Genomic DNA, 13,175 nt, shown 5'->3' on the forward strand with positions numbered 1-13,175 from the left:
CAATTTTTTTTTCCCTAACATTCGTGTTTTTATTAGGTTCTGATACTTTATTATTAGTTTAATATAAGTATAGACTGTAATGTTTGATTTTATGTAAATACAAGTTCACCTTTTTTTGAGGGGTGACTTTGTTCGATTGGCTTAATCTAAAGGACAGCTTACGCTACTTGTGTAAAGGTATTTTTTCTCCTTTTTCTTTTACGCTTCGTAATTGACATGTTGCAAAGATTCTGCTACTGGGTACGAACAGTGATCAAGTAAGACTGACCTTGGGGTTTTACTAAAATGTGGGAATGATGAAATAATGTTTATCTTATGCGGAAAGTATTCCAATTTTGTAACGCACTGCTTGTAATGGAACTTTTATAAGCCTGTGTCCTTATTGATTGGACATGGTACTTTCCTTTTCGTGGACGATGGAAGAAATGTGCATTTTAATAGAGCTAACGTGGGAATTTTACGCGCCCGTTGAGTAAACAGTGTGATTAACGAACTAGAAACATCCCTCAACTGTCGCTTGAGTGCGTTGCGATCGCGTATACCACGTTGGGGTCCACGTACCGTATGCACAAGTCGCATCATTCCTGAGCGTTGAGCAGCACGTTGAACTGGGCACGCCCAACGTTAACGTTCGGCAGCACGGTCCGTGTGCCGACGGCTTAAGGACATCACTTACATCAATGCCCGAGGCAGGATTCGAACCTGCGACCGTAGAGGTCACACGGTTCCAGACTGAAGCACCTAGAACCGTTCGGCCACAACGGCCGGCGGAGGCTGAGAAGCTGGAAGACTTCAGCGAAGTGCGGGAAGGCTTGCGGAGAATCAACAATTGGAGGAGCTGCCGCCACTGTGAATAACTGTCAAGACAGATCTCCATGTTGATGCACCACTTTCTAGTGAGCAACACTGTCACTGAAGAGGTCATTCCAATTTCCGTCAGCTGAAGTCTTGGTACAAGAACAGCTCTCCACACAACAATGACCTGTGCCTGTGCACATTTTTGCATTTATGCAAAAGCAAAGTCAGTTACATTATATTTGTTTTTTTCAGTGACAGTATGTCTATAGGTAATAAGTTTCCAGTAACATTACAGTGAGAGAGAGAAAGAAGATGAAATGGGTTCTGGCTAAGATTGTGAACTTGTTCGTTTAGCAGGTGCATAGTATCATGATGTAAATTCTTTATCAGAAGCCATCAACTGATTTGGACATAAACCTACGAGAATGAAGTGACTTTTCTTGTCTTTTATGAAAACAGTTTAAAATAATATGGCAAATAATCTGGGCAATAATTTACTTATTGCTTCTGCTTCTGTGTATTTAGCAAAATAATACTAATGACACCATTTCTGTGACTGAAAAGTAAATGTCTAGTTGGGGGCACTGGCTTGATTGTGTAACTTAAGCCATAGCTATTGTAAATGTAAATGATGTGGTTGAGAGATGGTTATGGCAGTTCACTTCATGGTATATGGCTGGTGAGTGCCATGTCTAGACTTTTGTGAGGGGATTTGTGTGGAGGGGGGAGGGGCGTGCTTTTGTGAAAGTTTACACTGTCATCTCATATCTGTAACTGAGTAAGCTGATGACCAAACAAAAAGATAGCACCATTGTAGTTTATTTGTTGTAGTAAACCTGATGCTGCCACAGGGTTTCAATGTCTGCCTGATGTCTCTCCTGCTATGCAGTGCTGTGACAGGAGACCTCAGCAACGTCTATTGACATGCATACGGCTGGTGTTAGGCACTTTTCTGGATCACTGAAGCCCACTCACGAGAGTTTCATTAACATATTGATGGCAACGATACAATTAACTATGAAACACACGCTGTCTGAGGAGGCAGAGAAATGTGATTGTGATTTTTGCAGAAAACTTGCTGAACATATCAACAACGTTTTGTGTTCAGTTACCGCAGAAGACTGTTATCAAGACTGCTATGCTAAATTAGTGTCAAACCCCCCCTCTGTTTGAAATGGGGGCCATACTCTTGGTACCAAGTTTGATGCCGCTTTGTAAAAAGTATGCAATTTTCTAAATTCTTCAGAGAAATCCCAATTTTCACTGTAGGGTTTATTTCAGAAAGTCAATGAATGACTCCCAGACTCAGACACCTTTACGGGGAGGAGATGTACCACAGCATGAAAAAATTTGAAAAGTTGCGCCACCGTAGATGTCGTTTGCTAAGTACTCTTGCCTTGCTAAAGAGATGTCGTTCCGAGAATGTTGTTCCAAATTTTGCTAAGGTTATGCATCACATCGATTCTGCAGCAGCTAAGAGAATCAAGAAACGAGCCAGCCTCGCATTGGTACGTGAGAGCGTGCAATTCACCCGCCGGAGCCTTGAGTTTATCTCACAGGAATTACTCAAACTACATTTGCAACTGGCTAGTAATTTCACTTCTTTTTCCTGGGATTGGATTGATGGTGTCACCTAGGTTGCAGCTGATTCCGCCCATAAGAAGGCAATGGGACGTCAAACAGCTAAGTTCTCACGTCTCCTCGGCAAACCATCTCTGCAGGTTCCGTGCAAGACTGTCATCAATTTGAGTGGCATGGCGTTGAGTGATGATGCGGTTTCGATTTTGCAGAAAGGACTCAAATTCGCTCCCACCCCCAAGTTCACTCCGGTCGCAGAAATTGTTTGTGCTGTTGAACAGGTTGCAGCTTGACTTCCGCCTCAATCAGGAAATACGTCGTGAAACTTGTCGTGCGTTGACGAAATCCAAGCTGATGAAGTCAAATATCACCAGTAAAGAGAGGGCGGCCAATTATGATCTGAGGGAGCGCTCTGAAATTGTTGTCTTACCGGTTGACAAAGGCAATGCTACAGTTGTTGTCTCCCATAAGAACTACACCAATAAGATGCAGAGCCTGCTAAATGACGATTCCTACCGGAAGATTAGCGTTGACCTTACAAAGAAGGTGGAGAACAAGACGAGGTCGCTTCTGAAGGACGCAGATTTACCGGAGGGTGACGCTAAGAAATTGTTACCTCAAGGTCCGGTACCGCTTAGGCTATATGGACTCCCGAAGGTTCACAAAGAGGGGGTACCATTATGCCCCATTCTCAGCAACATCAGGGCAACTACATATTTGTTGGCCAAATACCTGACGGGAATATTAACTCCTTATGTGGGTAAATGCCCTCATCACATCTGTAATTCTGTGGATTTTGTTAAACGCCTTGATAGCTTCAGGTTGGATGAGTCAGATATCATGGTGAGTTTTGACGTCGTTTCCTTGTTTACGAGGGTACCCCTGTGAGAGTCACTAGAATTGATTAGTCAGAAGCTTCACAAGAAGACCACTGAACTTTTTAGGGATGTCTTGACTTCCACGTATTTTCTTTTTAATGGAGAATACTATGAACAAACGGAGGGAGTCGCCATGGGTAGCCCACTCTCACCGGTGGTAGCGAATTTGTACATGGAGAACTTCGAGGAGGAAGCCCTGTCGTCATCCGAATGGAAACCTACTTGCTTTTTCCGTTACGTGGACGACACGTTCGTCATCTGGCCACATGGTATGGATAAACTCCGTGACTCCCTTACACATCTAAACTCCATACACCCCAACATCAAATTCACCATGGAGACTGAAACGGAGGGTAAATTACCTTTCATTGACGTCTTGGTCAAGAGAAGGGCTGACAGCACCCTAGGTCATGGGGTGTATCGGAAGACAACGCACACTGATCTGTATTTGCACGCAGACAGCTGCCACCACCCTTCACAGAGGAATGGGATACTTAAAACTCTAGTACATAGGGCGCGCACTATCTCTGACGCAGAGAGTCTACCCCAGGAATTGGAACATCTGAGAATTGTATTTCGAAAAAATGGGTACTCAGAGTGGCAGATTCAATGTGCTCTCCACCCAACCTGTGGAGATGGATGAAATTACGAGGGAGGAGGTAGGCACTGCGTTTATTCCATATACAGGCGCACTCTCGGGGAAAATCGCCCGCATTTTGAAGAAACACCGGGTCGGAACTTTGTTTTGTACTCCGAATAAAACTCGTGCACTGGTGGGGAGCACCAAAGATGACCTGGGTTTGAGGAAGGCCGGCGTGTACCAGATTCCGTGTCAATGTGGCAAGTCGTATATTGGTCAGACGATGTGTACTGTCGAGGATCGATTCCGTGAACACCAGAGGCACACTTGACTGATGCATCCGAGCAAGTCGGCATTGTTTCTCGATAAATCACACTATGGAGTATGAACGCAGGAGGATTCTGGTACAGACGTCGAGATACTGGGACAGCGTTGTTAGAGAGGCCATCGAAATTCGCACCAATGACGACCACATGAACCGTGACTGTGGCTATAATCTTAGCAAGGCTTGGGAACCAGCGATTGGGTTAATCAAGAGTAAATCGAGCAAACGTATAGTTGTGACGACCACGGCTGACAGAGCCATCACACCGACGTCATCTCAGACGCCATTGCAATCTGTTCCACCGTGCGACCATTGCGCGGGACGCGGAGGGTGAGGGAGTGCGCCGTGGGCGGACGGTATTTAAATCTGCCGCTGCTGCGACCGAAGCCAGTTCCCCCTGAGCAGCCATAGCGTACTGATCTCCGTACCGGCACGTTCACAGGAGCTCAGTCTGTCAGTTCACCTGATGATGGCGACATGTATGTTCGCCGAAATATTGTGCCCATTGGACACTGTAGAGCGGCAGTACACCCGTGGATATTTTGATTATCAAATACGCTGGGAGAAACTCAAGAATCACACTAACGAGGTATGTTTTAAATTTTACTTTGAATTGGCTGAGATAACTAATTCCTTGCAGTATGTTAGATGGGAGCTTCTCAAATATCTTCATACCATAGTACATAACTTTGTTAAATCCTAGGTAAGGATGCAAAGTTTGCACAAAAGATATATTTCTGCCTTGTATTAATAGGGCAGATCACAGTTCAACTTGAACTGATTTTTCACAACCACACTACACTTTGACTAAAATATCTCTGTGATTGTGGCAGTGTCTAGGAGTCAGCCAACTGCAGTTATTTCTTGGCACCTATGTGACTACTATAATGACTGATTTTTAGGCACCACACAGCTTTCTCAGGTACAGTACGATGCATCTACATCTACATACGGTGTGCGGCGGAGGGTACCTGTTCCACTCCCAAACAGAACAAGGGAAAAATGACTGCCTATGTGCCTCTGTACGAGCCCTAATCTCTCTTACCTTATCTTTGTGGTCTTTCTGCGAAATACAAGTTGGCGGCAGTAAAATTCTACTACAGTCAGCCTCAAATGCTGGTTCTCTAAATTTCCTCAGAAGCGATTCACGAAAAAATCGCCTCCTTTCCTCCAGAGACTCCCACCTGAGTTCCTGAAGCATTTCTGTAACACTCGCGTGATGATCAAACCTACCAGTAACAAATCTAGCAGTCCACCTCTGAATTGTTTCTTTGTCCTCCCTCAATCCGACCTGATATGGATCCAAAACGCTCACGCAGTACTCAAGAATAGGTCGTATTAGTGTTTTATAAGTGGTCTCCTTTACAGATGAACCACATCTTCCCAAAATTCTACCAATGAACCGAAGACGACTATCCGCCTTCCCCACAACTGCCATTACATGCTTGTCCCACTTCATATCGCTCTGCAGTGTTACGCCCAAATATTTAATCAACTTGACTGTGTCAAGCGTTACACTACTAATGCAGTATTCAAACATTACGGGATTCTTTCTCCTATTCATCTGCATTAATTTACATTTATCTACATTTAGAGCTAGCTGCTGTTCTTTACACCAATCACAAAAGTCATGATTCCACCTGCCTGTTTTGATCAGTAATGCGATCAACATGGTGTACACTATTTCAAGCCCATGTAATATGGTGACCAAGAGGTCACTCATTACACATGCAAACAAACATAAATAACGTGAGGTATTTAACTAGTGGAATAGACTGAAACTAACAGGACAACCAAATGAATAGGGCAAACTAAATAAATGAAAGTGACAATAATGACATCACTGCAAAAATGACATCACTGCCAAAAATCAAGCTCACAAAATCCTAAAAATTTAACAAAAAACATTACAAAAATGAAAACTATTGGTGTTGCATATTTTGTATGACCTATATAGCTCAAATGAAGACCTCAATACCAGTAACCCATACAGGACTCAAAAACTCAACACAATTTTCGCTTGACCTACATACCTCCAACAAAGCCCTGGACACCATGAACCAACCACTCTAAAACATGGTGTTGCAAATTTCACTTCACCCTCATAGCTCAAGCAAAGCCCTAGATACCACACTTTCACTCACTCTATCTAAACCAAAGTTCTCAGTACAACAAACCAAACCATGCTCACATCACTAATATCAGAAATGTATCCTAACCAACGATGGTACATCAATACCCGTGATATCTACCAATAACAATCCAGCAATTACCAAGGATATTCTGAAATTTCATGAAAACTCTCATCACCACCAATTTTAATACACACAAACAACTTTGCCCATTGCAACAAGCAATGACCTACTCATAAATGTCTATCTTCTTCACAACTTAAGAAAAGAGAAAAACATTAAATCTCAGACCACAAGAAACACATGGCACTAATATTTCCAAACATAAGAATGAATTCATCAGCCAAAATATGCACATTCAAAGTAACTCACCAGAAAACCAGCACAAATTCTTTCAATAACAACCTGAAACATTCAATTCATGTCAGACAACTCACTAACAAACATCCAGCACAAGAGAGTAAAGCCAAATACGACAACACACAATCTACAGTCACAAATACTCAAACATTGAGTCTCACCATGACATCCCAGGTCAAAGCAGATGGGTATAGCATCAGCAACTGACCTTGTGTGAATAACCTCATCTTAGGCTCAGGTAGGAAATAGTGATGAGGCAATGACTGCCAATCGGCAAGAAAATGGGACAAAATTATCAAGAATGAAAATTACTGTTGAAACATTTGTTCAGAGTTTGCACCTTTTTGGTACAGTCCAAAAAGGCCAGTACTGCCTGCTTCACACTTAGATCTTTCTCACTGTACTGGCCCACAAACAGGATTGACAGCATACTTTTATTCAATCTGCCCTACAGCATTTTCTTGCTACGCAGCACAGCTAAGATCTAAAAATTATCCATTCTAACATTGAAATTCTAATACTTATAACCTAAGTTCAACAACTCCATTACTTAACATTTCAACATGTTTATATGAGAATTACCTTTGAAGAAGCCTTCGAACAGCCACTACAACACTGCTAAGTTGCATAAAACACAGCTATGATAGATCTGCCATTTACAACATTTATGAGTACAACACTACATGTCACAGTATTAAATAAAACCTATACATTTATATGCTATGGGAACATACGATATTCTAACAACAATCATTTTATTTGCCTCCCAGAACGCGAATGTATATCACGTTTCCTGTTTTCTATCCAACAATTTTTAAGCCCGTATTACACGATGCGCGAAAGCGTACGCCTATGCACCAGCGCCTCTAGCGTGCATACCTGTAACCACATACTGGATCACGTCCGACCTATTACACCGTCCACGCGGGATATACCTAGTGCGCATGCGCAGCAGCAGACGACGATATTCGCGAGCAGCAGACGATACGCGCGCGGAAAGAAAACATAAGCGTGTGCTGTCTTGTAAAGTCGTCCGATCTACCGCGAGCAACTCAGGAACGAGTGTATGATACACTGGATACTTTCAAATTATTTCTGTGAGCTCAAGGCACGTATTTAATAAGAAATTGTTTTCTTTACCGTTATTTCCTAAGTAATTGTTTTCTCTTATGTAGGTTACAACTGCTCTGAATTACAGACTCACTATTTTTATGTTACGACACTTGATTACACTGGTATATGTATATCGAAATTTACATTTATACAGCATATTACACATGGAAGATCCACTTGTTTTTGAAGCTATTGCCCTGGCAGTGGCAGTAAATCTTCAGATTAGGGCAGAACGGCGACGAAAACGAAAAGCCAGGCGTTGTTGGGTTCGACCCTGGCTGAAAAGAAGGGACGAAGGCAGGGGAATATATTCACTTTTAATGAAAGAACTGAGGCCCGAAGATCCGCAAGAATTTCGGAACTTCGTTAGGATGGACATGGTCTGTTTCGAGAAGCTGCTGTCTATAATAGAATCAAAAAGTGTGACACAGTCATGAGGGAGGCTATCTCACCTTCTCGAAGGTAAGAATTGTATGTTTATACGTTTTGTGATCACACCAACCAAGATGTCTCATGCAATTTCGTTACATGCCCTGTTACGTTGCAGGCTGGCTGTAACATTACGGTTCCTGGCGACTGGGGAATCTTTTAAGAGTCTGGCTTTCAGCCACAGAATTGCACAGCCTACCATTTCAAACGTTATTGTGGATGTATGCACTGCAATTTGCGAAACTTTAAAGGGCCAATACTTGAAGGTACATTTGTGTTATTTTTTCGAGTTTGGAAGATACATATGTGTGTATTTATATGTGCCATTCAGACAGTAATTAAGTATATAACATTACAGGCACCATCAACAGAAGAAGAGTGGAATAAAATTGCCAAAGAATTTGATGAACTTTGGCAGTTCCCAAACTGCATTGGTAAGCCACAGTATTAAGTTACATAATATGGAGAAAATCTGACAATAATGAAATGTATTTAAAATGCTTTTAATGAAGTATATCAGACTCAGCTTTAGGCAGTTTTTTATCTCCCACACTGCAAGTCTATGTACTGCTATATAAAACTACTTACTTTGATTTTCAGGTGCAATGGATGGGAAACACATAGCATTTGCCCCACCACGAACTGCTGGCTCAACATACTTCAATTATAAAAAGTTCCACAGTTGTTTTACTAGCTATTGTGGACACTAGGTATCGATTCTCTTTGAATGACATTGGGTGCAATGGAAGAGTGAGTGATGGTGGGGTGTATGCAAATAGCCTGATCAGCAATGCACTTCGGGAAAACTGGTCGAAGGTACCACAGCAAAAATCACTTCCTGGCACAAACATTGAAGTGCCATAGGTGATTCTTGCTGATGATGCCTTTCACCTGGAGCCATATATCATGAAACCTTATAGAGACTGCCAGAACCAGAACTCCAAACAGATTTTTAACTACAGATTGTCAAGAGGAAGGCGAGTAGTGGAAAACAGTTTTGGAATTCTGGCCAACTGCTTCAGAGTTCTTCTCAGTACAATGCGACTACCTGTTGAGAAAGTGGAATTAATTGTTCAGACTTTATGCATACTGCACAACTACTTGATTGAAGAGGCAGACACCACATATGTGACAGCTGCTGATACAGAAAACACAGACTTGTGCACCATAAACAATGGTTCCTGGCGAGGAGAGAAATCTCTCTCTAGCATACCCCAGCAGAGTGGAAATCGCACGTCACTGTGTGCCAGGGAAGTGCGCGAAAAATTTTGTGAATTCTTTAGTACAACAGGTTATGTTTCATGGCAGTGGGAAGCCGTTAAGAAGTACAACTTTTACCTCTAATAATGTACAGAAGGCAATCTTTTATTTAAAAATGTCTCATCAATGTAATACAATGCCTTAACTTTAAAATCAGTTACAGATTTCTTTATGTATGCCATCCATGATACATTTCATGACATTTAATTTCACGTCAGCCTTAATTGCTGGATTTTTTAATTTCTTCAATTCAGCAGCAACATACTGACCAAACTTGTTATCTTCATTACTGCCACTAATTGAAACTCTAATGTCTCTTAAGACTGACAATGTTGAGGTGGCTAATTCATCCTCAGTGTCCTTCCTACGCCTCTTTCTGGCTGAAGCATAAGGCTGCTCACTTAGAGGTGATGGTGTTGATGCAGGTGTACTTCCCTCTGACAATTCCACAGTAAATATGTCTTGAGAGTACGTAAGTAACCTGTATGAAAGTGAAGTACTATTTTGTTGGAGCAAATATATACAATACAATCAAAGTGTTACATTCTTTTGGCCAAGAGAGCTTCATGGCTAATGAACTGTCATTGACATACATGAGAATACCGTTTATGCACTTACATTGCTGTTGTCATCTTCAATATATCCCTCATTTACTATGGTCTCTTCAGTAACTGTGGTCACCTCTGTATTCTGAAATAGTTGATGTGTTATTCACTTGTTGCAATTACTATTTACAACTTTTATTTAAATGTAGGTAAATACTTAACAAGGGTCATTGAGAGTGGTCGTGCTACATGGATTTGATGAGAGTGACTGGGGTATCTGAAATATTAAAGGCCCATGTTAGTCTATAGCAGATTGCGAACCTCTTATAACACTGAAAAATACAAATACACATGGTAGTATTAAAGCTTGATTTGTTTTCCAAAATATCATTCACTAATATAAGCATATATACTACTTGAGCTGGAATATCCATCTACAACCTGAAATCAGAATAAGCTGTCTTACAGAAAGCAGAATTCCTACAAAGGAAGGCAAAAAAATGTTTGTACTTACGATACGGCTTGGGATATTTGTCACTGTTTTCCTCGGTGTCACGTAGTCCTTCAAAAACTTCAAAGCATTGAACCACCACACAGCAGGCTCGTAAACTTCGCTTGCCCCTGCACCACTATGCTCACTGGCTCTAATTTTTTTAAGCTCCCCACAAAAGTGCGACCGCAGAGACATGAATCGAGTTCTGCAGTCCTCATCTGTTGCGTTGGGCAAAAGTGCGCGAACTTTACTGCCTATCACTGCCAGTTTCTCTTTCCTGGCATTCTGAAATAAAGCAAGGGATGCAATGAAATCAAACATGAACTTTCGTAAGCTAAGGCATTGATATACGAATCGAAAATCATCGTGTAACATAATATGCATATTACTCAGAAATAAACGATGCCGACGTACCTTATTATGATATAGCGGGTCCTGCGGGTTGTACATACACTTTTCTTCGCTGTACGCCTGAATACTATTTTTAACTGCATTTATGAAAACCTACTTACTGAAAAAAATGTGGAAAAATCTCCAACACGAAAAACTGTAATTTGCCTCTACACACCCAACCATAAACGAACAACAAGCAGAAAGCACTGCGGTACCCGCTTCTGCGCATGCGCAAGTTTCGCAGCCTAGTGCGCATGCGCGGGTTGACGGGAATTTAGAACTGCTCTCTATTCCGGCGCGCGGATATTGTGTCTGCTAATTTTCGTAGTTTCACCCGTTCTACCGCTAGATGGCTGTCGCGACAGACCAGTACCGTTCGCGGCGGACCGTCGTGTAATACCGGCTTTAGTTCCGCTTTTCGCCTCTTAGAAATCACAATAGCTCAAAACCTATTCCTGGGTTACTACAACAGTTCCACACAGCACCTACCACCTCGACAGAAACATTAACAAACAACACAACGCACTAACACAGTTATTTCTGCCCACCAAAAATATCGTCTTCGGAGATCACACTCGCAACGCCTTCGACTGTATGTGGTAACTTCTGTGAACTACGTCACTTCCTCGCTACAGTCTTGTGTAACGGAACACACCCTGTAGCCTTTTTTACCACTAGTAAAGGGTTATTCATAACACTCGTACTACGTTCTATTATTTTGCTGTCAATCATCTTATCTATTTCTTCTTTAACCGCCTCTTTCAAGCTCACTGGTATCGAATAAGGTTTACAGAAAATTGGAGTATTATTTTTGATCTTAAATTTACATACGTAGTCACTAATAGTACCTGGACTATCAGAAAATACCATTTCGTATTCCAATAGAATTTTAGCTAAATCCAATTTTTGGTTGTTGTTAAATATTGAGAATTCACTTACTTTCTTTCGTATGTCAGCTCGGTGTGATAGATGATTTAAGCCTTCAATCTCTGGTGACAATTGCGCTGTCACTGTTAATCGTAAACGGTGATTCTCAGTTATTTGTTTACTTTTTTAGGGGTCTGTCACAAACTTTACCCAGTGTTTATCGCCTTCTAGTCCAAATTAAAGACAACTGTCCTCAAATTTCAATATGACGTTAAATTCTGATCGCCAGTCTAGACCCAATAACACATTTCTATTGATGTTTTCCACCACTAAAAGTGTTTAGATTAGATTAGATTAATACTAGTTCCATGGATCATGAATACGATATTTCGTAATGATGTGGAACGAGTCGAATTTTCCAATACATGACATAATTAGGTTAATTTAACAACATACTTAAGTTAATATAACAACTTTATTTTTTTGTGTTTTTTTGTTTTTCTTTACTTTTTATTTTTATTATTTTTTTTTGTTTTTTCTTTTTTTTCTTAATTTATATCTAAAAATTCCTCTATGGAGTAGAAGGAGTTGCCATTCAGAAATTCTTTTAATTTCTTCTTAAATACTTGTTGGTTATCTGTCAGACTTTTGATACTATTTGGTAAGTGACCAAAGACTTTAGTGCCAGTATAATTCACCCCTTTCTGTGCCAAAGTTAGATTTAATCTTGAATAGTGAAGATCGTCCTTTCTCCTAGTATTGTAGTTATGCACACTGCTATTACTTTTGAATTGGGTTTGGTTGTTAATAACAAATTTCATAAGACAGTATATATACTGAGAAGCTACTGTGAATATCCCTAGATCCTTAAATAAATGTCTGCAGGATGATCTTGGGTGGACTCCAGCTATTATTCTGATTACACGCTTTTGTGCAATAAATACTTTATTCCTCAGTGATGAATTACCCCAAAATATGATGCCATATGAAAGCAATGAGTGAAAATAGGCGTAGTAAGCTAATTTACTAAGATGTTTATCACCAAAATTTGCAATGACCCTTATTGCATAAGTAGCTGAACTCAAACGTTTCAGCAGATCATCAATGTGTTTCTTCCAATTTAATCTCTCATCAATGGACATACCTAAAAATTTTGAATATTCTACCTTAGCTATATGCTTCTAATTAAGGTCTATATTTATTAATGGCGTCATACCATTCACTGTACTGAACTGTATGTACTGTGTCTTATCAAAATTCAGTGAGAGTCCGTTTACAAGGAACCACTTAGTAATTTTCTGAAAGACAGTATTGACAATTTCATCAGTTAATTCTTGTTTCTCAGGTGTGATTACTATACTTGTATCATCAGCGAAGAGAACTAACTTTGCCTCTTCATGAATATAGAATGGCAAGTCATTAAT

At 40.7% G+C, this 13,175-nt stretch overlaps 1 protein-coding gene across 1 annotated transcript; it reads right to left on the bottom strand.

Moving 5' to 3' along the window:
- Window positions 1-10,114: 10,114 nt before the first annotated feature.
- On the bottom strand, window positions 10,115-11,053 carry LOC124614065. The gene is made up of 3 exons (XM_047142899.1): window positions 10,906-11,053; window positions 10,513-10,776; window positions 10,115-10,275 (listed from the first exon to the last, which is right to left on the bottom strand). The coding sequence occupies exons 1-3, from the start codon at window positions 10,939-10,941 to the stop codon at window positions 10,216-10,218; spliced, it is 360 nt and encodes a 119-aa protein (XP_046998855.1). The 5' UTR covers window positions 10,942-11,053; the 3' UTR covers window positions 10,115-10,215.
- Between the last annotated feature and the right edge of the window lie 2,122 nt (window positions 11,054-13,175).

The sequence above is a fragment of the Schistocerca americana genome, chromosome 4 (genome assembly GCF_021461395.2).
Source record: "Schistocerca americana isolate TAMUIC-IGC-003095 chromosome 4, iqSchAmer2.1, whole genome shotgun sequence".
NCBI classification, from domain to species: Eukaryota; Metazoa; Arthropoda; class Insecta; order Orthoptera; family Acrididae; genus Schistocerca; species Schistocerca americana.

What these genes read in the sequence shown, in the direction of transcription:
- LOC124614065 (XM_047142899.1), bottom strand. Translation starts at nt 10,941, where the DNA reads ATGTACAACCCGCAGGACCCGCTATATCATAATAAG. An exon ending in ACCCGCTATATCATAATAAG is followed by an intron (nt 10,777 to 10,905) that starts GTACGTCGGCAT and finishes GCTTTATTTCAG; the next exon opens with AATGCCAGGAAAGAGAAACT. An exon ending in CAAATATCCCAAGCCGTATC is followed by an intron (nt 10,276 to 10,512) that starts GTAAGTACAAAC and finishes TTAATATTTCAG; the next exon opens with ATACCCCAGTCACTCTCATC.